Genomic DNA, 27,975 nt, shown 5'->3' with positions numbered 1-27,975 from the left:
TGGCTGAGGCAGCTGTAGGGATCCCAGAGTCACTATCCTTCCTCCCATGCATGCAAGGAGGTGAGGAGACCCTGGCAGCTCCTGCCACTGCTGAGAGGAGTGAGTCCGTGGGAGGCGTCATCAGAGGAGTGACAGGACCCCAGCCAACTTCGTGGAGAAGTCACTGGGCCTCCTCCCAACACTTGCTGACCTCTTGATGGCCGATTGGGATGGAGCCCCCCCCCAGGCACCGCCCCTACCCGGGGACCTGCTCCTCCAAGGGCACAGCACGTGCTCATGGTTGACCCAGCAGTCTCAGGGAGGAGGCACCGGGGCTCCCTACCTCCCTCCTGCAGGCCCCTCACTCAGCCTCTGTCCCAGCCCTGGGACTTGATTTCCCATGCAGATGGGGATGGCCATTCCCATGGGGATGGCCACTTGGGTGAAGGAGAGGGAAGGCTGGAGAGCAAGCCTGGATGGTCTCATCCTGAGATGCAGGGTCCTGCTGGCTAGTGGCAGTGCTGGCAGTGCTGGCACTGGGCAGGAGGAGGGTGGCACTTCAGGCCCCACCAGGTCAACGGGCTCCTTCCTCCTCATTCCTGAGGCTGTCTGAGCACAGCTCCCAGGGAGAGCCCCTCTGCCTCTATCCCTCCTCAGGCCTTCTCTAGGACACCCATTCTGGATCCATCTGAACAGCCTGAAACAGAGGTTGGATGGAGGAAGCAAAGCTTCACGGAGCAAGTCCTTGAGGTTCATCCACCCAGCCAAGGAGTCGGTGGTCCCAGGATTCCATGGGAGCTGTCCTGGTTCTTGGGGTGCGTCCAGTTCCACCCTGCAGCACAGGGAGGGCACTGGCATCTAGAGGCTAAGACCCAGGCTCCATGTGCCTGAGAAGCCAACTGTCCTGGGTGCCCTGACATCTGAGGCTGACCTGGAGGGAGCCAGAGAGGCATTGGGCTGGCTAGTGGCTTCGATAGAGACCTGACAGCAAGAAGCCCACCCAGGATCGCAGCCAAAGAGGCCAGCCCACAGGTGGCCCTTGCTGGGTTCTTGGGAGACAGGGAAGCATAAGGGTTCAAAGCCTGGGCTTGGGCTTTGTTCTGGGTCCAAACCTTGTTTCTGTCACTTTCTCTCTGTGGGTGCTTTTTTCTCCAGGAGATGCAGTTGTCCTGTCTGTAGAATGGGTTGCCCTGGTGGCCCTGAGGATGAGAGAGAGCTGGCCTCCCTCCCCGCCTGGCAGCGATGGCTAGCGCCTGGCTTCTAGCAAAGCTGCGGGGGCCAGGCACACAGACTTTAGCTCCCTTCCTGTTCTTGATTCATTCCTTTTCCCTGGGCCAGTGTCTAGGGGACACGGAATCTTCCAGTGGTGATACCACTGTGTTCTTCAGAGTAACTGCAAAAAACTAATTCACTGGGGAACACCTTAATGAAGGGCATAGGTTTTCTTAGGGTGTCTGCATTGTACCATCCAGAGGCCTAGGGGGCCACCAGGAGCCTTGGAGCCACTTTATCCTGCAGTTCTACGAGTTTGTGAATCCATATCACTACAGGGTCACCCCTGGGTCCGGAACCAGCAAAAGGCTCCCAGTGAGGACAACAGTGTGTGTGGTCCTGCAGCATCCACCACCAGGGGTCGCAGCTCCATTTCTCAAGGAGGCCGAGAGAGGCAGAATCTGCTGCTAAGGGAGGGGCCAGGCTGAGCTTGCTGCAGGTGTGAGCAGAGCTAAGGGCACCTGGAGGGGTGTGTCCCTGCAGGCGAGAGTGGCAATGACAGGGCCCTTCCTGTCAGCTGGGCCATATGCCCTTGTCCCTGTTCCCTCACATACCTCATGACTAAGAGGACAACACCCAGACAAGAGGCGGTGCAGAGAGGCCAGGCTGCATAGCCTCACAACTGGCAAGGGGGAGGTGAGGACCTCGCCAGGCTCCCCTGGGCCATCTCGAGGCCCTACAATTGACCAGCAGAGGGGTGGCAGGTGGAAGGGCCGGAGCCCCCTCTCCCCCTGCCCAGCATGGCTGGCCATCCTATCCCTTCCTTCTGGCCTCTGGAGGCCACTGTCATTTCCATCTAGGGGGAGTTAGAAAGGAGCTTGGGTGGAGCCCTCAGTCAACTGAGATGAGATTTTTCTGAACATGGCTGGCCTCTCAAGGAATGGTATCCAGTCCTAGGAAAGCTTCTCACACACGCCCCAAATAGCTAGGGCGTTCCAGTCTAATACTGCATCCCAAGTCTGGGCTGCAAGGGACCTGGACTGCTGCACCAACCCAGGACACATCCGGCCACCTGCACTTGACCTCAGACACCGTTCTAAATGCTGTCCTCGTGGCCTCATTTAGTCCTTATACTAGCTCTGCAGGGCACTCTCTCATGGTCCACATCGACAGAGAAGGAAGCTGAGGCTCAGAGAGGACCTCAGTGGCTCTGGAAAGGGGGCTTGGCTTCTCCTATGTGTGCTGTGTGGCTGAATGAACAGGGAGAGCGCAAGCTGGAATTTGACTCTCCAGACATAGGAGGGTGAGGACACAGTGCGGGCTTGTCTTTTAGCGAAGGTTTCCCAGGCACCTACTCTTAGACAGGGAGAAAAAAGACCTGCCATAACAGGGCTCGCAGTAGGAATCCCAGCAGTTTTGCAGAGCAGTGAAAGTGACAGGCACACTCGTGAGCAAGCCTTGCAGAAGCCAGCAAGGGCAGCAAGGAAGGATGTGCAGGAGGAGGGGGCAAGGAGCCCTCACCAAAGGCCAGAGCACACTGGTAGCTAAGGTTGGAAACAGCAGGGGTGAGGGCTCCTCCCTGGGACAGACCGGAGGTGCAGGAAGATGTGGGTGTCCAGGGAAGGGGTGCCTCCCGGGGCGCATGGGGTGTGATGCGAGTAGAAAGAAACCATGGGCAACAGTGTGTGTTCCAAGGTTCATGTGAAAGTCGCCTTGCCTTGGTGTGGCTTCTCTTCCAGCTACCCTGAGAGCTCGGCTTTGCAGAAATAAGGTCTTCAGAGGCAGAAGGGCCTCTGAATGAAACGCCCTTCTTGGTCATGGAGAAGCAAGGCCTGGCCTGGGTCTTGGTCCAGCTCCATGGTCCTGCCTCCAAACCTGCCCAGGCCCTGGCACAAGCAGGACCCATAAGCTGTGTCCCCCTGCTGACCACCTTCCACCCCCAGCATCCTCTGGAGGATGGAGCACACCCTGTCTGTCTCTTCCCAAACCCAGCTGCCTACAGGAGGAAGTGGCCCAGAGAAAGGACCAGCAAGGGGAGAGCCCTGTGCTGGTCCTGCAGGACACAGTGAGGAGACAGCTTCTGGTGTGCCTTGTGAGGGTCCCCCAGTTTGACTTCTTCTTAGTGGGGGCCTGCCTGGGGTTCTGGGAGGTTGACATCTGCCCCTTGCAGGGCATGTGTGAGGCTCACCTGGTGCCAGGCCCTGCTGCCTGCTCCACATTTACATGCTCAACACCAAGTGCAACTGTGACCCCTGACTATGGATAGGAAGAGGGAGGCACAGAGTGGTCAAGTGGCTCTCCCAAGGTCACTCGGTTTGGTGGTAGGGCTGGGGTTTAAGCCCAGGAAATCTGCCTGTTATTAGTAAGGACCAACACACCTACAGGAGCTATCACCTAGGTAGCGCCTCTTGGGGCTTTACCTCGGCACAGCATGGTGGCCACAGACTTGGGTGCTCTCCAGTCACTCCTCGCAGAGAAGTAGACCTGGGTGCAGCAGGAACGGGGTGAGAGCTCTTCAGATTCTCTCCAACCCTAGGGGGCCAGAGCCACGCTTCCCCCCCTCTCCCTGATTCCTGCGCCCTTCTGGGCCTCGGTTTCCCAATGCCTCGGCCTCTGCCCTGCTGGCTCCCCTGCTCTCCAAAGTGAGAGGGCGGAGGGGTCGCTGTGGGGTGAGGGGTCGTTGGCAACGCCGGAGCCCTCTCCCTCCCTCCCTCCAGAGTGACGCCCTTGAAGTTCAGCGGGAGGTGGATGCTGCGTGGGGAGGGTCGGTGCTGCGTCTCAGTCACCGGTCACCGCGAGGCCAGCGCCGCAGGGTGGCGAAGCCCTGCGGTGGCCTGGGGAAGGACCACGTGCTCCGGGTAGTTGTGCAGGAGCCTCCGGGACGAGGGGAGCGCCCGCCCGGGGCGGGGGCAGGGAGGGCGCGCCGGGGGAGGCAGGTCTGGCAGGAGGGCTGGGGTGGGGGAGGCCGAGAGCGCGCGGACAAAGGAGGCGGCCGGCAGCCCAGCTGTTTTGAAAAATGCTTCCTGTTTCTTTAGAGGCGCTAGCGGCCCCGCGGCGGGCTGGGGCGGCGGCGGGAGCTGCCTCCTCTCCGGGCGGCGCTCACTGATCTCGCGAACTGGCTTCTGTATAAACCGAGGCTAAACAAACACAGACGGAGCGCAGCGGGCGTTCCGCAGAAGGCCGGCCAGGCGGCAGCGACTCGGGAGGACACCCCGTGCGCTCGGGAGCGCACGGCGCGGCGGCCCCGCGGAGCCGGCGGCGCAGCTGCCCGGCGAGGGGGCGGGGGCGGGGGAGGGGGAGGGGAGCGCGACCGACTCCGCCGCGCGGAGCGGCGCCGGGCAGAGCCGCGCGGCGTGCAGGCGAGCGCAGCGGGCGCGCGTCCCGGGCACCCCACGTCCCTGTCTCGCGCGCTGTCCGCACCATGAAGCACATCCCGGTCCTCGAGGACGGGCCGTGGAAGACCGTGTGCGTGAAGGAGCTGAACGGCCTCAAGAAGCTGAAGCGGAAAGGCAAGGAGCCGGCGCGGCGCGCGAATGGCTGTAAAACTTTCCGATTGGACTTGGAAGCTCCCGAGCCTCGCGTCGCCGCCACCCTCGGGCTTCGGGACAGGACCCAGAGGCTGCAGCCTGTCCCGGTCCCGGCCCCGGTGCCAGCCCCAGTGGCGCCGGCTGTTCCCCCAGGTGGGGGCGCGGATACTGGCGGGGACCGCGGGGGCCCCCGAGCGCCGGAGGTCTCTGACGCGCGGAAACGCGGCTTCGCTCTGGGCGCAATGGGGCCGGGACTCCCCACGCCACCGCCGCCTCCAGCGCCCCAGGGCCAGGCACCTGGGGGTCCCGAGGCACAGCCTTTTCGGGAGCCCGGCCTGCGTCCCCGCATCTTGCTCTGCGCACCTCCTGCGCGCCCGGCACTGTCTGCACCCCCAGAGCCCCCAGTGCCCTCGGCGCCCGCGGACTCCTCGGTGCGTCCTGCGCCCCCCACGCGCCCGGGGGAAAGTTCCTACTCGTCAATTTCACACGTAATTTACAATAACCACCCAGATTCTTCTGCGTCGCCTAGGAAACGGCCGGGCGAAGCGACCGCCGCCTCCTCGGAGATCAAAGCCCTGCAGCAGACCCGGAGGCTCCTGGCGAACGCCCGGGAGCGGACGCGGGTGCACACCATCAGCGCAGCCTTCGAAGCGCTCAGGAAGCAGGTACCCGCTCTTCCTCACGCCGCAGGGCGCCGGGGACCCTGGGGACCCTTGGGACCCTTGCGGGAGTGGGCCGGTGGGGGGCCGAGTGTTGCTGGCAGGGAGGGGTGTGTTTGAACGACAGCTGTTCCGGATCCCAGACAGGCTTGGGCAATCAGCGTTTGTGCGGATCTTAGTTCACAAAGTGGAGGTTGGAGATCTCTGGCCCTGCAGGTCCTGGCTCCCTGGAGACCCTATCTCTGGGGCTGACTTCAGCCCACACAGTGTGATCACTTACATGAGGGAATATGTGTCTCCCGGAATCACCGGGCTCTGGGGAACAGAGTTGGGGAATACAGGAATCTTTCTCTGCTGGGCAGGGGAGGAGGACCCTTTCCCTCTGGGAAGCTGGGTGGTTGGGATCTTGGTGCTTGGTTGGTGGCCACGAGGCCCAGAGCATTGTGGGGTATGGTCCTGGGTTGCTGAGGAACTTACTAGCCCTGCTTCAATCCCCAGCTCTCAGCAGAAATGCCCTGTGCCCAAGGCTTGCATCCGGGCCTGGCACCTTTGCCTGGCACCCCTAGGACCCTCCCCAGGGGCATCTTCAGACACTGCTGGGGGGAACCTTCCAGGAGTTTCCTCCCACGGCTGCCCTGCATCTCCTGGAGGAGCTGGGCTTCCCCTGGAGGCACTGGCTGGCTGCAGGTTCTCTCCGGGCATCTTGGGAGCTAGCTGGGGGTGAGTCTAGGGCATGGGGGCCGTCCTCAGTGGACAGCATTCTGAAGAGGTGAGGAGATCTTAACCCAGCATTGCCCACAGAGGAGGACGGTTTGCAATCCCACATTTCCACTTTGGACCAAGCCGATACTGCCCTGGGCCTCCAGGCTTCTCACTTTCTTAGAGAGAAGAGGGATGTAGAAAAGGGGGGTTAAGTCTCCCCCATACCACCATGGTCCTGGGAAGTGCTGGGGTGGACGTGGTGGACTTGATGGGTGAGGTTTTTTGCTTGCACTGAATCTGATGTGCTGTTTGATTCTGGGAAAGTTATTCAACCTCTCTGGACTTCAACCAACCACAAAACATTTCAGAAACATCTTTTGGGGTCACACTCTCCTCTTCCTCCTGTGGGTAGGGTGGGGCAGTGGTGCCTGCATTGGTCCATGGGAAGGACACTGAACCTTCCCAGAGAAAGGAGGCTCTGTGGTTTCTGAACCAGAGAGTCTTGTTTGAGTTCACAGGAGATGTTTGGTCAGTGAGTTGGGTGGGAGTCAGGTGGCTGTCACAGACCAGGCGGGGCCAGTGCCTGTAGCACACCAGCTGGGACCCTGGGCAGTGGCCAGTGGAGCTGTCAGCCCAGTCCTGGGCTCCGTGCCTGAGTGCCTGGGTAGAATAGCGGCTTGGGGTGGCCCGCGGTCCATCCCCCTGAGAGTGTGGGGCTGCCCCCTGCTCACCTGCCCCCCTTGCGGTTAGGACACCCCCCCTGAGCCAGACGCTGTGTGTTCAGAATCTCATCCCTGGGGGAAAGTGAGTGGGTGCCCCGAGGCCCTTCCGCCCCCCCACCGCCTTCCGCTTTCCAGGAGAGGACAGATGCTCTTGGGTGCCTGCTGCACCTCATCTGACCTGTGCTTTCACGTCTTTCAACAGTGAATTCCATCTTATTTGATTTTTTTTTTTGTACTGGGGATTAAACCCAGGGGCGCTCCACCACTGAGCTACCTACCCAGTCCTTTATATTTTTTATTTTTGAGTCAGGGTCTCACTAAGGTGCTGAGGCTGGCCTTGAACTTGTGATTCTCTTGCCTCAGCCTCCTGAGTTGCTGGGATCCCAGGCATGGGCCATTATCCATGGCTACCATCTTGTTTGATCTCACCATTCCTGTCAGGCTTGGATCAACCCACTTTATGTAAAAGAAAGCTGAGGCCAGGAGAAGGGAGGAGACTTGTCCAAGGCCACCTGGTGGGTTAGAGGAGACAGCAATGGTCTCTGGAATGCCCCCGAGGCCAGCTCTCAGTGCTGTGGCATCATGGCATGGGCGGACGGTGCCTCGGCTGACCAACAGTGTGAGCCTGGCCTCTCACTGAGCAAGTGTGTGCACACATTGTAGTCAGGCACACCCTGTGCACAATTCATCACAAGTCCAAAGCACATGCTGATAGCGGCGGCAGCGCCTGCTCCAGCCCTTTACTGTTTGCTGCCACCATTCTGTCCCTTCCCTAGCAAGGCTGCTTAGCAGCAGTGGATACCTGCCCATGGTCTGAGGAGGGCATGTCCCTACCATGCTAGCACTGGCCTGATGAGGAGGGCCCTGGGCCTCAGAGGAGCTCCTTCCTCAAGTGGCCTCAGTCTCCCACCTATAACGGGCACTCACCACTCTGCCCGTCCAGTGGGCAGGGTCCTTGGATGTAGGCCCAGGCCCCAGTGTCGGAAATGGACCCGGGAAGCTGGGAAGGCTGGAGGTAGCTCTGCTGGAACTGGGGCATTGGTTGACGAGGGTCCCCATGGGCTCGGGCTGGGGCTCCTTTCCCTGCATGGTTTCCTGGAACAGTGGAAAGAGCGCTGGTCTGGGAGTCCAGGTGGGCTTGGAACTGGCCTCCGCCGCTCTCTCCGCTGAGGGAAAGTTGCTTTCCCTCTCTGAGCCTCATTTGCTGAATGGTGCAAAGATTTACCTCATCCACAGCTTTTCTGCAAAGAGCAGGTGAAGTCAGGAGGGGCAGAGGGGCAGGGAGAGTGCATTCCTCCACGTTTGCAAGCTCTGGGCTGGCAGGGCTGGTGTTATCCTGCAGCAGGAGTCCCTCAGTCACCTTGCTGACAGCAGTGGAGACCACCCATCCTGAGATGCTCGCCCCACTGCCCCAATGAGCACCTTACTGTGCGAGTCACTTAAGTCACTTGCCCCGCTGTCCTGCACCCCACCCTGTGCCCTCTCTCATCTGGCGACCCGAGGCCAGTAAGCTTCTGTGAGCCTTTGGCCTCTGCAGTGGCCTGGCCCCACCTTGACATGCCACTTTTCACACTCCAATGTGGGGCCCCCATGGCCCCACACAGGGCAGCCTGCAGAGCCCGTGCTGCTGGCCTGCAGGGGGATCCACCTCGGCCCCTGAGCTGCTCCAGCATCCTGCTCTTGTTACTCTTCTCCTCCGTCTGCCCGAGGCCTGGGTGCTGTCCACCCTCAGCCCAAGGGGGCCGGACAAGATTCGCTTCCCATCCAACAGGAAGAGCGCCTGTGCGGGGGCTGCAGGTAGACTGTAGGAGGGGGTGGCCAGGGTGGCAGGTGGCAGGCACGTGTGGCCAGTCCATGCTCCCGTGAAGGCCATGTGTGCACAGCTGGGCTGGTGCAGTGCTCCAGCCAAGTGGGACAGTGGAGGAAAGGCTAGCCTTACTGGGCAGGGGCGGGAGGGCCAGGGCCTGAGCCTCCTGGCCAGACCTCAGGCTCCCATCTATGCCCACTCCTGAGATCCTGGCCTGCGTGTGGATGTCCATTCTCCCTCACAGAGCAATGACAGCAAAGGCTGACAGCCAGGACCCTCAGGAGGTGCCTCTGTCACTAAGGAGGAGCTGAGCCAGGGCCCGGGCGACCTCCCCTGTGCTCCTGGAGTCTCCAGGGGTTCTCACCGAGTGGACGCAGGGTGGGACCTCAGGGGGGCCTGAGGAGAGTCGCCTCCGCTTAGCACCTCCCTCACTTCTCAGTCCCACAGGAGGAAGGGGGACACCCCTTCAGGCAGTGGGGGACAGGCCTACTTGCAGGGGCTCCACAGGTGGGTGAGAGACGGGGTCCCCCCTGTCCGTGTCTGCTTGCCAGGGGGTTGCTTGCCGAGCCTCTCTCCATGGATTATTATCGCCTGTCAACGGCTGCCTGTCCTCTGTCCGGGGGGGGGGGGCACTTACAGAGCAGACACGAGTGACCAGCATCTGGCCCCAGGGCAGTCTGGCCCTGTCTGTGGCCCTCAACCAGGATGCCCTGGGTTAGTGGCTGTTGTTGTGGCCTCGTGGCCATGGGGGAGGTTGACGACGGACATGCTAAAGGACTTTCACAGACAGGGACCTTGAGGGTTCTGAGTAGGGCACTTCACCCCAGGGACTGAGTGTGCGGGGACACTAGGCACTGGTGGTGTCCTAGGTCGCCTAGTGTCCGGGGGCGTAGCACTCTGGGAATGTTGCCGCCCTGGGCAGGTCCCTGCTCTGGGTGCAGGTCAGACAAGCTTCGGGACCCTGCCAGCCTCATCTGATGACCTGGGCCCCACATGTCATCTGTTTCCTGTGTGCGGATGGGACTTCCGTCTTCATCTGGGGGCATTTTTTTTTCCTGTAGATGGACATGATACCTTTTCTCAAATTCATTTTTATGTGGTGCTGAGGATGGAACCTGGTGCCTCACACGTGCTAGGCTAGCGCTCACCACTGACCTGCAGCCCCAGCCCCCGGGCAGGTTTTAAATGGTCACTCTACCTTCGAATAGCTGCCAGGTCCACCAGGACTCAATCCTTGTTTTCTCCTGGTTAGACCTGGAGCTTGATAGGGCAAGGTGACAGAGTGACAAATCTGGGGCACAAGTGGCCCAGAATCGGCATGGGCCCTGCCTGCATTGACCTTGACCTCACCTGTTGCTTTGTGGTCCAGCAGTGACTCTGGGTAGAGCCCAGCTGCTCCTGGTCCCAGGGCACAGAGCAGGCTTTGCAGCAGCAGCTCCCAGAGTGGCCTCTGGGTGACAACAGGGCCACGCCTGGTCCTTGGACACTCTTGCTCCCCTCCGACACCACACACATGCAGACACCACCTCCCGGGTAAGGAGCAGGCAGAGGTGCCGGGCTGGCCCTGGGGACCCCTTCCCTGCCCAGGACTGTGGTGTTGTTTGTTTGTTCAAGCTGATAAAGTCGGATTTTCTGGACTCGGGCCGGGGACAAGCAAAGCACATTGTTCTGCCAGCTTTTCTTGGATGGGTTTGGAGCTGCGTCCAGGACTGGGAGGGGGACGCAGGAGAGTTGGCTTCTCTCTGTCGCCTTGCTCCCCGCCCTGGCTTCCTAGTCGCAGGTTCCCCAGGGATCGGGCTGGGCAAGTGTCATGTCCAGGCTCAGGGCTGTTGCTGCGCGCCCTCTTGGCGCTGCTGCCTTGGGGACCTCTGCAGCTCCGGCTGTGGTGATTCTGCTGACCGCTGCCAGGCCTTGCTGAGAACTGAATCTTTCACTGCGAGGGCAGACCTGCTCATGGTGTGACGCAGAGCCGAAGCTCCAAGAGATCATGCCCCTTGCCCGAGGGAGAGCCAAGAGTTGACCGTAGTGACAGAGATGCATGTGTGGTGGCATCATCGGTGACAAAAGACTTTTGAACCTGGTTCCAAACTTCCTGGAGCCACCTGGTGAAGGTGGAAGGGCCATTCATATGTCCCCCACTCCCTCATCCAGGACCTTGAGCTCTGCAGACAAGGGCTTCCCCAGGTCACAGGGCAGTGAGCACTAGAGCCCCGGAGCCGAGGACAGCTGGTGCTGTCAGCACACCGTGGAGGGCAGGGGCCCCTTTTGGTGTATGGTGGACGTGACGAGGTCCAGGAACGCTGCTGGACAAAGCGGGGTTGAGGTGGATCACAGTGAGGCCACTGTTGTGTTCAAGCTTAATCCTTGGGGCCTGGCAGAGGGACTTTTGTCCTTGGCACTACTGAGAGTGTGGACCAGAGGGTCTTGCTGTGGGGCCCCCACAGTGCTGCCCTCTGTTCCTGCGCTGCCATCCCCAGCTCCTCAGTCAGGTGGTGCCATGCCTCGGGGTCACCACCATGCTTCTGTTCAGACTGACGAGGCATGAGCTGAGCCTCAGTGTCCCCCTGCAGCATGGGATGTGGACACACCCCAGGGCTCCTCAGCAGAGGAGCCCAGGTGCTTAGCACAGCTGTGGAGTTGGGTGGAGGCTCAGCCACACCTTCCATGGCCACCCTGCTGTGCTGCCAGGCCAAGGGGTGGGGGCGCCGTCCTGCGGTCCTCCTCATTCCTCCCCTGCCCCCAGGTGCCGTGCTACTCCTATGGGCAGAAGCTGTCCAAGCTGGCCATCCTGAGGATCGCCTGTAACTACATCCTGTCCTTGGCCCGCCTGGCAGACCTCGACTACAGCGCCGACCACAGCAACCTCAGCTTCTCCGAGTGTGTGCAGCGCTGCACCCGCACCCTGCAGGCCGAGGGACGTGCCAAGAAGCGCAAGGTAGGCGCCAGCCGCAGGGCACAGCCCTCGGGGAGGGCGGGCCCAGGGGCAAGAACTCTGGGGCCCCACGTATGCCCAGGGTTCCCTTGGGGCAGACGATCACCCCGGCTCTAGGGATCCCCCACCTGGAACTGTGGGTAGGACCATCCTCTGGTGATGGAGATGCTGAGTGGCCTTGGGCTATCACCTGGGGTGTTCCCATGGGGCAGACGATCACGCCAGCTCTAGGGATCCCCCACCTGGAATTGTGGGTGGGACCATCCTCTGGTGATGGAGATGCTGGGTGCCTTGGACTATCACCTGGGCCTAAGTTCTCGAACCTCACTTGAGGAAGACTGTTTGTCCTGGAGCCCCTGTGACATGTGTCCTGAGTTTCCGGCAGCCCTACTAGATGCCAGTTGTACTGGGAGGAGATCCCCCGAGCAGGTCACAGCCCAGGGACCCTCTGCTGACCTCGGGAGTGGGACTGGCCTGTGGGTGCTCTGAGGCTGTGCATGTGGGCCAGCGATACTCATCCATGCGTTCTGGGGAGGTTTACTGTGTTGACCAAGCTAGGAGGGTACCAGGGGACCAGTGTGGGGACCTGGTTCCCATGCAGCTCACAGGACAGCTGGTAGACCTGCTGCAAGTGGGTGAGGGTGGCACAGTGTGGCCTATCCTGGGGGCCCAGGAAGACCAGGGAGAGAGGGGCCCTTCCCAAGGGAGCTCCAGAGGACATCCCAGTGGAAGTGGCGTTTGAGCTGGGGTCGTGGGGACAACTTGGAGGCCACCAGGCAGATGCAGTACGGAACAAGACTGGGGCAGAGGGAGTGCCTGTGTGGGGCTTGACGTGTTGGGAGATCTGCAGGAGGTGAGCCGCTGGCACAGTTCTGGTTTCCCAGATGGCCTGGACCCTCCACCATCTGGGTCCTGTCCCCTGTGCTGGTGGAGGTCAGAGAGTGGACCCAGTGTGTCTGCGAGGAGATGCCCTTCTGCTGGCCTGCGCCTCCCCCAGGCCCTGCAGGCAGGCCCCTCTGGATCTCCCAGGTTTCCAGAGGCTTCTGGGCCCAGCAGGAAGTCTTCAAGGACTCCCAGGCCCCTAGCTGTCCCCCAGGTGATTGTAGGCTGCATCCCGAGTTGATTTCACATGGGCTGATTAGAAAGGAGCCCCCGAGTGAGTGAGGGAGGAAGCCCAGAGCCTCTCTCCTGGAGAAGCAGGCGGTGTGGGCGCTGTGAGCTCTGGGTGCGCGGCTCTGGCATTCAGACGTCCCAGAGCTGTGGATGGGCAGCACAGGCAGCGCAGCGGGCCCTCTCTCCCCTAACCCCTCACCTGGAGCCAAGGGGTCCTGGGCAGGTGGAGGCTGGATGCCCAAGGATGAGGGAAGATGCCCAGCAGAGCTGGGCATGGTTGCCCCTGGAATCACCTCAGCTCTAAGACCCTCAGAGACCCCTGTGCTGCCCACTGGGAGATTGAGGTGGCGGGTGACGGTTCAGTGCACCTGGAAGTCTTGGCTCTGGTCCTAGCAGTTGGATTTGTTTCCTGGCCCTGCCAGCGTCCCTGTTCTCCCCTGTTCTCCACGGGGATGTTGGGAATGCTTGCCTGCAGCCACTTTGCAGATGAGGCCGGTCTTCTCGCGTGCGGGGTGTCTGGCAGGAGGGGGCCAGTGCACTTGCTCCCTCCACCCTCCGGCCTTAGCCCTGCTGCCCTTGGGTCCCAGCAGGATCTCTTCCCCTCTATCTCCTCGCCTCCCCAACCCTGGCTTGGGGGCTGGAGCTGCACCAGGCCTGAGGTCCTCCTGCCTCCTGGTGGGTCTCCTGGCTCTGAAGAGGTGCCGGCTGACTGTGGGGAGGGGTGCGACTGTCTTGGCCCTGGCCTTTGAGGTCCCAGGCTGAGATTGCGTCCACAGTGACACATCTCCTCTGTGAAAGACCCCAGGGCCCCCTGCTGACCGGGCCCTCCTCGGGGCTACTGGCTGTAATGGGTGCCTTCCCAGATCCCATCCTCTCACAGTTGAGATCTGACCCCAAAGCCCTCCCAGGGTGGCCGTTTCTGTGTCCAGAGTCGGATTCCTTCCCAGCAGGACCCTGGTGACCCCTGGAGCCTTTGGGCTCTCAGCCACCATTTCAGGCCCATGACCACCTTCTGGATACCGAAGTCCCAACTGCCAGTTGTCACTCTCTCTGCCTCCCTCTGTGTCCCTGGGCTGGTTTGCTGTCCCCTTCTCCCTGTATTTTGGGAACATGGGTACCACTCTGAAGCCCCAGGCTCACTGGAGAGCCTCTCTGGGCAGAGGTCTGCTCTGGGTAGAGGACTCGGAGCGAGGGGCCTGGAGCTGTGGAGGGTGTTCTGTCCCGGTGGCCCTGGCCTCCCCACACGGGGCTGCTGTGGCCTGACAGGAGTCCATTGTCTGTGTCCTGGGTGTGAGTAGCTTCATTTCCCTCCTCTGGCCACCTAGCTGACCCCTGCCCTGTGTGGGGAGCCAAGGGGTCTTTCCCCCTCATGTGAGGGGCTGCTTCTGTGGGAACCTGTGCAGAGGTGGGATGAGGGGCGGAGCACCTGGAGGCAGGATGAGGTGCCACCAGGCCACGCCCCAGGGAGGCCTGGCACCCTCCTCCTGCTCGGCACCCTCTCAGCTGGTGTCCACCCCCAGAGGGCAAGATGTGCGGGTCTTCCAGCTCCCCAGGCACCTCCCTCTCTCCCGTGGCAGCCAAGAGGACCCTCCTGTACCACAGTGGGGACGGGAGTTTGCCACGTGCTGTGTGCCACCCAGTGGCTGTGGACACTCGGGCCTGGTGTGTCTGGGAACCAGGAGTGGCCGGGGTGAGAGAAAGGGAAAGCCAACTGGAGAGTTGCTGCTCCTCACACAGGTGGTCAGGGCTGTCGGGAAAGGTGACGGGGTGGCCCAGGTGGCCTGAGGAAGGGGAGGTCCCTGGCGCCCTGCTGGGCCTGCAGGGGCCAGGGAGCCAGATGAGACCCTTCCTCCAGGGGCCTGCTCTGCCTCTCTGGTCTGGATCAGCCTGGGGTCTCCCGTCACCCTGGCCTTGGGCAGGCCCTGGGACAGAGTCCTGGTCCTGCCGGCTGTTGACACTGAGCTCCAGCTTCTCTTCGAGGCTGTCCTCATGGCCTCCTGGAGCTGCAAGGGCATCTCCTATATTTCCCTGGAGACTCCCACGGGCTGGCTTATCCCTGTCCCTTCCCGCCAGAGCCGTGCCATGAGCCGGGGGCCCACAGTGCATCTGTGTTGGCACCAAGCTCGTGAGAGTGAGCGAGGAGGGCGACAGCCTGTCTCAATCCGCTTTCTGAGGCTGTGACGGAATGCCGTGGGCTGGGTGGTTTATAGAGAACTGAGGTTTACTGAGCTCAGGCTCTGCAGCCAGGTGTTCAGGAGACAGTACTTGCAGCTGTGAGGCCTCAGGCCACTGCCTAACCTGGCCAGGGTCACCAAGGCAAGATCCCAAGCCTGCCACATGGCCCTGCTTCCCTCAGAAGGCCACTGACACCATCCCTCACCACTCTGATGACCTCGTAGCTGCAAATCCACACCCACGAGCGTGGGGACGGGGCATGTCTTCCCCCGGGGGGGAGGGGCTCTCCCTCTGGGCCTCCCAGGACGCCGACTCTGGTCAGAGCCCTGTTGGAGGCCCCTGTGGTCAGAGGCTGCCCAGCAGAGATGGCGGGAGGAGAGGTGGCCTGGAGAGCAGGGGTGCCCAGAGATATGCAGCTTGCACAGGCCCCGGGCAGGTCCCCGCAGCCACTCCTGGGGCGTCTGAGGATGAGGGCAGCAGGTGAGACTTGTTCCTCACATCTGGGCTGCCCGGACTTGGGATGGGAGGGGACCGGCGTCCTGCTGCCCAGGAAACCCTGTCCACGCACTGAGGCTACTACAGAACCACAGCGTTGCTGCTGGCCTCCTGGCATGCGTGCGTTGAGCCCTGGCCACAAACTGTCACCACGTCCCTGCCCTGGAGTTGCCCATGGGCCTGGGCAGGGTAGGGGCAGGACGAGCCATGAGGCGAAGGTTGTGCCAGGGCTGAACGGCGAGGGACTCAGGTGCCTACCAGCCTGGGGTCCGCGGGGCTGGAGGTGTGTACTCAGCCCATGGCATCTGCAGCTGGTGGCCAGAGGGTCAGCTTGGTCACACTAAGTCTCCCCTCTGCTCCCTGCTGCTCTCCTTGGTGACTGGAGAGGTGGCCTGAGTGTTTGGAGAACGTCTGGGGATAGGCCAGGTGCTGCATCAGGGCACATTGGTCATGGAGCCAAGGGTCAGAGTCGGGGGTGCCTGAAGGCCTGTCCTTTCTGAACTGTCCCTGGCCCTGAGGGTGGGAGGCAGAACCACCACCGGCCAGCGTGGCCTCTGCTTCTGTGGGGTAAGGAATGCTCCTGGTGCTGTCTCTGGCCTTTGTGGTGAGTGGCCTTCCTGCGCTGCCTCTTGCTAGGGCTCAGCCCCTCTTTCTGCCTTAGGGACAGGACCCTGTCACTTCACTTCTGGCACCACGGGTGCTACATATGGATGGGGTCCACTGCCCTGTGGGTGCAGTGACACCTGATATCCAGGACCAGGACCAGCCAGGCTCCCCGTGTGCCTCACTGACCCCTCCAGCCTCTCAGTGGAGATGGTGGACGGAAGCCGGGAGCCTGGGAGTATGCCCGGGTCACCCAGCCAGCAGGTGCGGGCCTGCCTTCCACGTGGACGCGGTGGGTGGGAGGGTCTCCTTCCCAAGTCCTGTGGGGAGGGATTGAGCTGAACCCCACTTGCTCGTGATGCCCACAAGGCTGTGCTGCAAGGAGGGTGGGAGACCCCGTCCCACGCCCTCTGGTCTTAAAACCCGGGCGCTCAGCAGGGCCTGCTCAGCCTGGGTGGGGTATCAGCCAAGAGCTCAGGTGAGCAGGGCCCTCTCCGGGGCCGCCCCTGGGGTGGAGGCTGGGGTGCTGCCCCTGCTGCAGTTAGGTCCCCACTGTCTCCCCAGGGCTGGGTGGGAATGGAAGCCCATTGGGCATGGGAGGCCCCTCTGCTGCCCCTGTACCACTCTCAGGAACCCGGAGCGTGGGCACCTCTGTGAGCCAGATTCCCCTCTGGAGGCCACAGGCTCGGTAGCACTGGGCCCGATATGCTGGAGAGGACTGCCTATAGGGTGGGGGCTGGTTCCAGAGAGCCCTGGGGTTCTTCAGATCTCCGGAGCACTCAAGGGACATGAGCCTACACCAGGAGGCCCTCTGCAGAATCAGGAGACAAAGGAACCACAGAGCCATGGGTCCAGACAGCTGCACTATAGTCTCAGCACTGGCACTTCTTGCTGTGTGATCTTGGGCCTGTTAGTGACCTCTCTGACCGGGCTCTCATCTGTGAAGTGGGAGTGCACACATACACCTTCCTTGCTATACTATGAGAGGATTGAAGGAGGTCCACACAAGGAAGGGCTGGCAAGGCTCAGTGAATTTCTGGAATTCAGGCAGAGCCCAGGAGGGTAGGCCTGGAGGGGTACAGGTGCTGACCAGCCAGGAGGCAATGAGGACTGAGGTTCTGAGTGGAGGCTGCGTCTTCTCTAGCACTGCAGCGCTAACCTGCGCTGCCCTGTAAGGGGGGCTAAGGTGCCGTGTTCTCAAGGCCCTGACTGCAAGGGCCTGGGTTCCAGTGTGTGCTGGAGGCCTCAGGTCTCTCTCTGGAGGGGGACAGGTGCTGACCAGCCAGGAGGCAATGAGGACTGAGGTTCTGAGTGGAGGCTGCATCTTCTCTAGCACTGCAGCACTAACCTGCGCTGCCTTGTAAGGGGGGCTAATGTGCGGTGTTCTTAAGGCCCTGACTGCAAGGGCCTGGGTTCCAGTGTGTGCTGGAGGCCTGGGGTCTCCTGGGCTCCAAGATCCAGCTCCTCTGCTCCTGGGCCTGTGCCCGGGAGGTCCCAGTACATGCCCACCCTTATGTAAGCAGCCCCAGGCGGCACGGAGACTCGGTGGCTAGGCGCCGGAGCCGGCAGCCCCAGGCGGCGGAGGGGTGGGCGAGGCATCCCCGATCGGCACCCCCCAGGGCTGGGCCGCCAGCGAGGCCTGACACCGGGTCGGTCGCCGGGCGGGCGGCCTGGGCTGCAGCTGGGGCCTGGCTCGGCTGGGCCTGTGGTTTTGATTAGCCGGGCTGCTAGGCGGCTGCCGGGCGGGGAGCTGGGAACAGCGGGTCCCCCGCCCCCCGCAGCCCAGACTCCAGATGTTCCAGCGCTGGCTGGGAAGGCCTGCTGGCGCCACGGAGGGCAGAGGGCAGGGGAAAGCACGCGAGCTGGAAGCCCAGGCCCTCCGTCACCGCGGCCTTGGCAGCCCGCCCGGCCTGCGCTGGCACATTCCCCAGCTCTCCCCAGCCATCTGTTCCCAGAAAGCCGTTCAGAGCCGTCGTCACTCAGCGTCCAGCAGCGCGAGCAGCTGGTTTGGAGCAGCAGGGAAAACCGTGCAAAAGGTCCTTTGTGAGCCGAGGCTGCTGGGGAGCCGCAGGCGGTGGCCTCCAGGCGCCCGCTCCCCTGCGCTGGCTCTGATTTCTGCTCCAACCCTCTTCTTCCTCTCTCACGCCAGGTGTGACTCCCTCCTCCCTGGTGGCAGGGCCACCTTGTCGTTCTGCTGCTTGCTGCCTGGCTCCCCCTCCTTTTCCCCCAGAGCTGGTGGAAGAGCTGGGTGTCCTCAGAGCTGGGCTGGAGGGGACGGGCAGGTCAGAATGTGCCTGCTGATGGCCACGGTGGGGCTGCCCATCGGGGCGGAGGTCCTGGAAAGCAGCGTGGTGGCGGATGTGTCCACCCAGCACCCTGACCACCTACACACAGGGGGACTGGGGTGGGGAGGTGCGGCCCCCACCGGCCCCCAGAGAGTGGCCGCCTGCACAGACACAGAGGCCACAGCTGATTGCGGCATGACACGGAGCCTTTTTTAAGACCTGGCTCTGCCACTGTCGCCAGCACTCCTGGGAACCTGGCCTGGAGTCTGGGCACCTCCCGGGCAGCCATGGGCTGTCTGTCCTGGCTCCAGGGTCCTGGGCAGGGCTGGCAGCTGGGAGCTGGCCTGGGGGTCCAGGTCCAGTGCAGGGGGAGGCTCCTGGTGCTGGAGGTGGGTGGGCACAGGCAGAGCATGGCCGGGCTCCCCTCTTCCTCAGCCCCTGCCCCTCTCCGCCCCTGGCCGCTCCCCACCATCCGCTTCCCCTACCCCAGGAGTGCAGGAAGCGCCCGGTGCTCAGGCCCATGCCCACTCCTGCCTGCTCTCTGCTCCCAGGTCCAGCTGGGGGTCCAGCAGCCCTGCATGTCCAAATGTTTATGTTTAGCACAACCTCAGGCTGAGGGTCTTGCTTAGTCTGCAGTGGCTCTCAGCAGTGCCCGGGGCAGGTGCCTGGCCCCAGGGTCCTAACCTCAGGGGCCCTGTTCACTCCTTGAGGGTTGTCCAGCCAGCTCCTGGGGCTGCCCAGGGACCAGTGGCTCAAAGTGTGGACTGTGAGCTCACTGGGCTGTCTACGCGTGCTCCCTGAGAAGCTGGTCTCCACGGGCCTCAGGGAGGAGGACCTGGGAGAGGAGTGGCCATGGCCTCCAGACCCTGGGACAGCATAGTGCTGGCCTGGTGACACAAAGTCGCATTCCAGTCCTGAGGTTTTCAGGGATACAGCGTGGTGAAAAGACAGGGCTGCCTCCCCTGGAGCCTGGAGCCCCTGCCTGGTGGTGGGAGGCCCTACTGCCCAGTCTTCCAGCTGGCCTCTCCTATAGCCTGCCCCAGCCCACTGGGGAGCATCCTAGAGGCCAAGTAGCTGTGCATCCCCCTGCAAGGGCCCTCCCACTCTTCTCAGTCCACAGGCCACTGACCCCCACCCGAAGTTCTGCTGAGAGGCTCCTGCCCCACGCGCCTGCTTAGGGACCCCAGGGCTCTCCATAGCCCGCAATGGGGCCAGACTTCTTGGGACACCTGACAGTCCCCTGAGCGACCTGCCCCAGCTGGTCACTCCTGTGTCCCAGTTTACCCTCCGGCCACTCCGAGGTCCTTGCCCAGAGGGGCTATTTTGGGCCTCTGTGCTCGTCGCCCCATCTGTCTGTGAATTCCTGCTCCTCCTAGGAGGTGCGGCTCCTCCTGGAAGCCCTCCCTGACCCTGTGGCACCCTCCCTGGCCACACAGGGCCAGTGGGCCTCAGCACGGCCGTGTACGGGCCTAGCGGGGGCCAGGGGGCAGCACGGGGATACAGCCAGGAACCTTGGGGTCAGCACAGGGGTGTGTGGGTCCAGCAGGGAGGACTTGGGGTTGGCACAGGGGTCCAGCAGGGGGGACTTGGGGTCAGCACACGGGTGTGTGAGGTCCAGCTGGGGGGACTTGGGGTCAGCACAGGGGTGTGTGAGGTCCAGCGAGGGAGGACTTGGGGTCACCACAGGGGTCCAGCAGGGGGGACTTGAGGTCATCATAGGGGTGTATGGGGTACAACAGGGGGACTTGGAGTAAGCACAGGGGTGTGTGGGTCCACTAGGGAGGACTGGCGTCAGCACAGGCATCCAGCAGGAGGACTTGGGGTCGGCACAGGGTCCAGTGGGGGGACTTGGGGTTGGCACAGGGATCCAGCAAGGGGGACTTGGGGGTCAGCACAGAGGTGTGCAGGATTCAGCAGGGGGACTTGAGGTCAGCACAGATGTCCAGTGGGAGGACCTGTGGTGGGCACAGGGTCCGGCGGGCCCTACTAGGAGGGACGTGTGGGGTGGCGTGTGTGTGCTATGACACCTTCTCTCCCGGAGCTCACTGTGCGTTATGACATTGTCCTGGGATTCTCACGTGGCCTGTTCCACGGTGCTGCCTGCTGGTAGCTCAGTGCACCAGTGACCCCTGTCCTCCCACTGCAGCTCCCAGTCCCTGTGCTGAAGGCAAGGCTGTAGGGGATTGTTAGGGGCGTCACCCAGCCAAAAAGTCCCCAGGCCCCCTGCTTGTCCCTTGTTCCTTTGAATTAGCAAGAAAAACCTGTTTCAAATAACAAATCTGAGCACCAGCTGAATCTACTGGGGGCCCACACACCTCATAGTTCAGAAACCTGAAGGGAGAGACTTCACCCTGAGCTCTGAGGCTTCAGGCCTCTCCTGCTCTGCCTGTGACTGCACAGTGGCTGCCAAAGTACTGGGGCCTTCATCCTCCAGGGTTATCCAGAATCAGGGTGGGGCCTTGCTGGAGGAGCATTTCCTTTCTCTAGAGCATGAGTCCTGCACAGATATTTCTGGTCTTCCCTGAAGAAGGGATGCTGCCCTTGAATTTGAAAGAAACAGCCGAGGAGAGCAGGTAAAGCAGCCCCTAAGCTCACCCCCGAGGGTGGCCCTGATACAACAGGTGGTGGTCTTTCCCCCCTGCCAGCCGCTCAGTCCTCACCAGCCTTCTCTCATTGCCTGTGTCAAGGTCACAGGATCAGGTGGCCAGGTCTGGCCTCTGCACACAGACTGCAGAGTGCCCACGCCTGCTAGTTACCAGGGGCAGGAGAAGTGTTGAGGTCACCAGAGTCACAGGGCTGGGCACGGCCACCCTTTGTCTCCTTTCTTAAAGGCCTGGCCCGAGCCTCTGGGCTGTCCTGTCGGGGTCCGGTGGCCTCAGGTGCAGGAGGTTCCAGGAACAGCTGCTAGACAGCCCTGGAGGGGGCTGCGGGGGGGGGGGAACACATGCCCTCCCCTCTGGTGACCTACACAGCAGATACCAGACTTGCCCTCATCCCCTGGCTGCCCATGTGGCCAGCAGAGGGCTGGGCCTGCCTCTGCGGCCTGCCAAGGGACCCTGTAGGTCAGCGTGAGCCAGCAAGTGAGCGTGGCGTCCTCAAGAAGTGGCAGCTCTGAGCACTACCCACTCACTCTGTCCCTGGGCCCTGGGAGGACCTTGGGGCATGGGGGGGGCAGGCGGGAGGACTGCTAGTCACAGCACAGTACTTCAGCAGGGGGGGCCATGGGAGGGACCAGGACAGTGCTCTCCAGCAGGAGCTGGGGGTTGGGCTGGAGCAGGCCCTCACCATCCTGGCTGGGGACAGCAGGGACCTCACCACATGCCTGTGGGCAGGGCCTCCAGTCAGGCTCAGGGACAGCGTGGGAAGTGTGGCTGCTCAGTGGCCGATCTCAGCACAGGAGGTTGCAGCTACTGACCCTCAGCCCCAGCCCCATCTGAGTGGCATTTGGACCTCCAGCTAGGTTGCTCCTCTGTCACCTGACCCTGAGCTTTGGCTACATGCCTTGGCCTCAGTAAGTGAGGAGTTTCACTGCTGGGCATGTCCCGGGTGGGGACCCTCCATGGGGACAGGGCTGCCTCTGCTCTGCACGCTGTTCACAGCTCACCCACGCTGAGGTGCGTCTCAGCACTTCCCTGGGGTGACCGTGCCACATCTTGCTTACCCACTCGTGGGTTCCTGGGTACCACCTGCGTCCTTTTTAAAACTGTGTGTTTTATTTATTTGGTACTCAGGATTGAACCCAGAGGTACTTAATCACTGAGCTACGTCCCTGGCCCTTTTTATATTTTTATTTTGAGACAGGGTCTGGCTGAGTTGCCGAGGCTGGCTTTGAACTCTCAATCCTCCTGCCCCAGCCTCCTGAGCTGCTGGGATTAAAGGTGTGGCCACCACACCTGGGTTAAAGCTGTATTCATGTTTTTAAAAAGACTTGGTTGAAAGCCAACTGGTGGAGGAGGGTCCAGTTCTCTGCTTCACGGCACACCAGGCCCCCACATCGAGTCACACCAGCGTGTGACTTGACCATCGTAGATGTATTTGCCGCTGACCAGGGAGCACTCCTGCGGGGCCTGTTTTAAACATGAGAAACCAGGCTTGGTTGGAGAGGCCAGCAGCCTGCCCAGGGCCCCGCAGCTGCCTCTTGGACCATGAGCGGCATTCAGCACCAACCTGAACCTCTCTGTGGCCCACTTGTGGCTGTGCTGAGGTGGAGGTGGAAGGACCTTCAGTGCTCCCGAGCCATCCCCACGCCCTCCCTGCTTTTCTATTGGGTTTTAATTGTAAGACCTCCTTTGAGATCTGACTGCTCCTTTGGAACAGACCAATTAAAAAAAAGAAGACGACTCAGGGTTTTTGGCCCCGGGTATTTTCCTGCATACACAGGCTGACTCCAGATTGAGGTGGGTGGAGCGGACAGGGGACAGGTCACATCACATGGGAGACAGGACAGCTAGTTTTTAAATGCCCACAAAGTGGTGGAATTGCCTGCGATGCACAGACCAGGTGGAGGGGAGCAGCACATCTACGCCCCACCTGAGCGAGCCCACGGTGGTGAGGGATCAGCAGGACAGGGACAGCGCACAGCGTGCAGAATGCTCCAGTGCGCTTGCGAGTCCAGGCTTCCCGGGTGAAGACCCATCGCTTGGCTGGCCAGGATCCATGCTCAGCCATGCGGTGGCTGACAGTTGACTTTAGCAGCAGGACCGTGTCCTGAAGAGCACTTTCCTGCCTGTCCTCACTGCAGGACTTTCCAGAGCCTTCCCTATGATATTATGCCTGGTGACCGCCCAAGATGGGCAGAGGTCCGTAGTGCCCAGATGCGTGGGATGCCCCCTGGCTGGTGATCTGCAGTTCATCCTCCCACCCCCTCCAGCTGTGCAAGAAGGGCATTAATGCACAGAGAAGGGGAGTGGGTTACCCGAGGTCACGCAGGAGGTTAATTGTTAATTGCAGAGAAGGTCCTGGGGTTGAGGCCTCGCGTGCTCTTGCCGTCATGCCTCAGTTGACCTCAGATTCCCTGGGTGGACATTGTGCTGGTTCCTGGTGGAAGCAGGAGCTGGTCAGGCAGGTCCAACGCAGACACCAGAGAGAGGGTGGGCCCTGGGCGGACAGCCGAGGCTGGCCGCCTTCCCTCACGGGTGGAGCCTGGCTGCAGTGGGGTCTGCGCCACCAGGGCTTGCGGCTGGCGCCCGGCTCCAGCCGGCCAGCCTTCCACTCCTCCCCAGACCACAGGCGGCTGGAACTGCACGCAGGAGAGCCCGCCCAGGCAGCCAGCTGCGAATCTCCCGTGGAGCACAGACCAGGGCCATCCCCACGGGTCTCCCTTCCGCTTCCTGATCCTCCCCCTCAGACAGGGAATCAGAAAGCAGAGTCCTGTGGGGCCAGCCAGGAGCCTCAGCCACTGCTGCCCCTCCACCCCCTGGCTCATGCCCTGCCCAGCCTCGCGTGGCTCCTGGGCCCTGGCTTGGCTGTAGCCTACAGGTTCCACGAGGCTGTCCAGGGTCTGTGGTGAGCAGCTCCTCCTGTGCTCGCAGCCTTCTTGCAGCAGGGCAGCCCAAGTGCCCATCAGGGTTGAGTCCTGGTGCTGCCAGGCCAGCACCTCCACCAGAGCCTGCGGTGCCACCTGAGGGCTCTGAGAAGCGGCCACGTGGCTGTGCAGAGGCTCTGCCCACAGGCACGTGGCCTGTGCTCAGGGCTGTGGCAAGAAGTCTCCTGCAGCTTTCCCCGGGCATGCTGTGCCCTGAGGGACACAGGGTGTTCTTTCTGGGTTCCAGGTGGATTTGGAGCCTGGCAGACCTCCTGCTGTCTCTGGCCTCCCCAGAGGCCTGCAGCCCAGACCCCTCCTCCTGTCCCTTCTTGGTGATGAGGCACCTGACAGTGCTAAGTCCAGCTGCAGAGAGGAGAGTCGGAGGTCAGGGCTGCCGGCTCTCAGGTGCCCCTGGCTCCTCCCTGGAGGGCCCATGGGCTCTGGGCCTGTCCCCGGGTTAGGGCTCCACAGACTAGACCTCGTTTGTCCTGCTCAGAAGAAAGCTGGGGGGTATTGATCTGCCTCAGCTGTGCTGTCTGACAGAGGGGGAGACGTGCTCTGAGATAGGAAGTGTGTGAGATCACAAGCTGACCACCCCTGGTGGGTCTTCTGACCCCTGTGGGGGCTCCTGCATGAACAGTGTGGGAGGAGCCCCTGGACATTCCCGTGGGGCCTGCAGGGGAGCCCCACCGGGCAGTAGGCACGGCCCCACTCAGGCACCGTGGAGGCATGTCCTGGGGATCCTGGTCAGCATAGCCTGATCCCTGGGGCTTTGGGTTCTGGCTCCCTTCACTCAGACCAGCATGCTGCATTCAGGGCTGCCAGGCCTGAGTGGGAAGAGCACGAGGTGGGTGCTGGAGGCTCCCCATTTACCCCGTGGAGCAGTCCCTGGCTCAGCCACGGGAGGCCTGAGCACCTGGTGTGGGGTCAGGGAGGCACTTCTGACCGCTGGTTGTATTTTCCAGGAGTGACTGGCTGCAGACCAGCTGGGACACCGTGGTGGCCTCTTCCCAGGGTGAGGAGAAGGTGGACACACCAAGCCAACCTCATCCCTCTGCAGGATGCTCCGGGTCGGCCCCCACGCCCCTCGGGGCTGTCCAGGCTGGGCCGCCTGCCCCGCCCTCCTGCCCTCTGCCTGGCGGTCACAGTGCACTTTGCCCTCTGCCTGTGGGAGGCCCAGTCTTCCTCCCACTCAGGTCTGGAGGCTCTTCGTGGCTGCAAAAGTTCATTGCCAAAGATTCAACAGAGACACCGAGAACAAGGGGCTGAAGCCCAGCAGCCAAAGGCCACATCGTGGCTCTGTGGCCTTCGACTCTCCTGTTGCCAGAGCCCACCTGTCTCAAGCCAAAGATGAGCCAGCAATTCCACCAGGAGCCTGAGAAACAGAGGGACAGGATGACCCTCGAGAGCACTTGGCCCTCAGAGCCAGTGCCATCCACACAGGGCCCTGGGCTGGCGAGTTCAGGAGAAGCCTTCTTGGGCCTGGGAGGGAGGCAGGAAGGGGCCAAGGTCCCTTCCCTTGCTGCCCTACTCTGGCCACCCAGACTCTGGCCCTGAGGAGTGGCTGGGGAGAGGTGGCATGCTTTAGCTGGGCACTCGCCCAAGGCCACCTGCCCAGGGGACATGCACGCTGGCGGCCCTGCCATCTCCCCAGGCTTCCTTGATGCAACGAGTAGCGGCCTGCAGAGGCCGGTGGTCTGTGGCAGGCCAGGTGGGAGGGGGAGGATGACGGGACCAGGCGATGGCCACGTAGGGAGGGCACTGGCCCCGGGGCCAGTGCCCTCTTGAGCTCACAGGCCAAAGCTGCTCACATGTGTTCAACCATCTGCTTCAAATTGAAGTAAAAGCCCAACGTGTAAAGCACACTCCTGCTGTGCCCAGCGGATTCTGTGGCTGGGAAGCTGGGGACAGGGTGACCTCATCTGAAGGTGGAGGGCCCGAGGGTGGGGAGCATGAGGGCAGAGGACCCACGTGGCCTTGGCCAGGTGTGTCAGGAGGGCAGGAGGCCTGACCCAGGTGAGGAGCCCCACGCTTCTGCCTTGCAACCTTCAGAGGGTCCTTTGCTAGAGACTGAGCCCAGGAGACCAGCCAATCCGTGACAGTGCTGTCCTCAGATCAGGATGGCCTCACTTAAGACCCTGTACTTGAAAACCGTTCCTGGTCCTATTGCCAGGCCCAGTCCACCCTCCTTGGGTGGCCTGAGACCAGACAGTGAAAGCCCACTGCAAGGAGGGAACTGAGGTGCGATATAGGAAAGGACTGCCCAGGGGAGGTGGGGCCAGGGGCAGTGGCATGCAGCCACGCTGGCTGACCCTCACTGAAGTCCGGCTACTCCCTGGGCCTCCAGGGGCATTTCCAGTTGGCTGAGGACTTGGCTTCAGCATCTGTGGTGTGTGTGTGCACATCTGCTCTGGGTTATCAGGCACAGGCCATGGGGTCGAGGGCCGTCTCTGGAGCCCACAGGGCCTCTGTGGGTGTGTCCACGAGCAGCCCACCTGTGCACACACCAGCCTCCTGCCCCCAACCCCAAGGCCAGGAAGGAGCGCCTTGAGAGTGAGCTGCCCCTGAAGGCCAGCTTCACAGCCCCCAATGCTGGGATGCCCTGGGCTGCTTCTCACCTTGGGCCTTGGGAGGTCCTAGAGAGAGGGCTGCGTCCAGGAGCAGGTGGCTGCCTCTGCGTGCTCTGTGCCCGTACCTTGACACCCCCTGTGTCCCAGTCTTACCCAGGTGACTCCATTCTCACTGTTTGCCCTCCCCCAGGCCGGGGGGGGGTGCTCCTGGGTGAGTCCCAGGGGCCACAGAACTCTGCAGGGAGCTGTAGCCACTCATGGCCCTTCTTGCCCCAGGGCTGATCTGGTCCTAGGCAGACTCCAGTCAGGTGACTGCAGTGGTCAGACAGGTGACTGCAGTGGTCAGCCACACTTACCTTCCAGGGGCTGCACAAAGGCTCCACTGGTCTCCCTCCTCCTAGGCAGCTTCCTGACCACAGAGGGCCATTGCCAACAGCCAGGTGACATGCAGCCTGGTCTCTCAGAGCCAGACCCAGGGGACTGTCCCTAGGTCCTCGCCCATGCCCACATCCTGGTGCCTTCTGCAGCCTGGCCCCAGGGAGGCACAGAGGGCCCTGCCCAGTGCCCTGCAGGTCTCACCTTCCTCTGGGTCCCCCTGCTGGTCCCTGGGAACCAACAGACTGCCTCCCCTGAGCCAGCCTCCCCAGGGAACCCCCATGGGTAAGTACTGACTTTCACAGACCCATGGACGCGGGTCTGATCCCGGACGTAGTAAGAAGTCCTAAGGGAAAAGATGGGTCCATTCATCCAAGTTCTCAGAAGGACTTTGTGTCTGGTTTTGTCTGGGGACTGGGGCTGGAACTTGGACGAGACCACTGAGCTGCATCCCCAGCCCTCCAGCGGACCTTGGGAAGCGGCTTGGGTTTTTGCTCTTGGATGGTGAATTAAAGGATGGAAACTACGGAGCTCACTCACTTGGGGGTTTCCTTTCTTCCACAAATATGACCAAATGCTTCATTCATCCAAACCCTGAGAGAGAGGAGCCCGGCAGGTGGCCTTGTAGAAGTGGGAGGGAGATGTGTGGGAGGGACACTCTGCTTTCCGCAGCTGGGCTTTGAGAACTGATCTCTACAGGGGATAGTCACCCTGCTCAGGAGCCTCCTGGTTATCCAGAGTGCGTGGTGGGCTCAGGCCCTGCCCCTACAGCTGCGTCCTGCAGCCCCCTGTGGTAGCTCTTCCAGGGGCCCCCTACTGCTGGACCCTCCCATGCTGTAGGCCACTGCTCAGCGTGGCCTTGAGCTGGTCTCATGGCTCCTGAGGTCCCACCATAGGGACGTGGTCAAAGGCCCATGGGCGGCTATGGGGCTGCCTCCTGTCTCTGTCCCTGGTCCCCCAGGCCAGGGCAGGTTGTTTACGAGGCCCCTGCCCCAGCACAATGCCTCAGCCTCTGGGGAGGACAGAGAAGCCCTGCCTGACCTCACAGCAGTGACCAAGGCCCAGGACCTAAGGATCATCCTTACTTTTCTCATATAAACAAAAACATGTCTACCCCACTCCTGAGGGAAGCAGGTGGGCACCCACTCAGAGCCCTCAGGACTGGGGACTGGCCTCCCACAGCTCTGGATTGGACTCCCAGAGTGTCACCGTCCCTCTGCTGGTGACCGTCCCTCTCTGCCCTGCCTGCTTGAGGGGACCCGAAGCTCTCTGCCGAAGCACCCAGCAGGACAGAG

General features: G+C 62.0%; 1 protein-coding gene across 1 annotated transcript; it reads left to right on the top strand.

Annotated features, from left to right (window-relative positions):
• Positions 1–4,486: 4,486 nt before the first annotated feature.
• On the top strand, positions 4,487–27,215 carry Atoh8 (atonal bHLH transcription factor 8). Its single transcript, XM_005338448.4, has 3 exons — positions 4,487–5,383; positions 11,352–11,543; positions 24,701–27,215. Exons 1-3 carry the CDS (start codon positions 4,613–4,615, stop codon positions 24,704–24,706), a joined length of 969 nt encoding a protein of 322 aa, XP_005338505.1. The 5' UTR covers positions 4,487–4,612; the 3' UTR covers positions 24,707–27,215.
• Positions 27,216–27,975: the final 760 nt, after the last annotated feature.

This window comes from Ictidomys tridecemlineatus, chromosome 12 (assembly GCF_052094955.1).
Source record: "Ictidomys tridecemlineatus isolate mIctTri1 chromosome 12, mIctTri1.hap1, whole genome shotgun sequence".
In the NCBI taxonomy this organism is placed as follows: domain Eukaryota; kingdom Metazoa; phylum Chordata; class Mammalia; order Rodentia; family Sciuridae; genus Ictidomys; species Ictidomys tridecemlineatus.
Note: the sequence above shows the minus strand (reverse complement) of the source record. Positions and strands in the feature narration are given on the sequence as shown.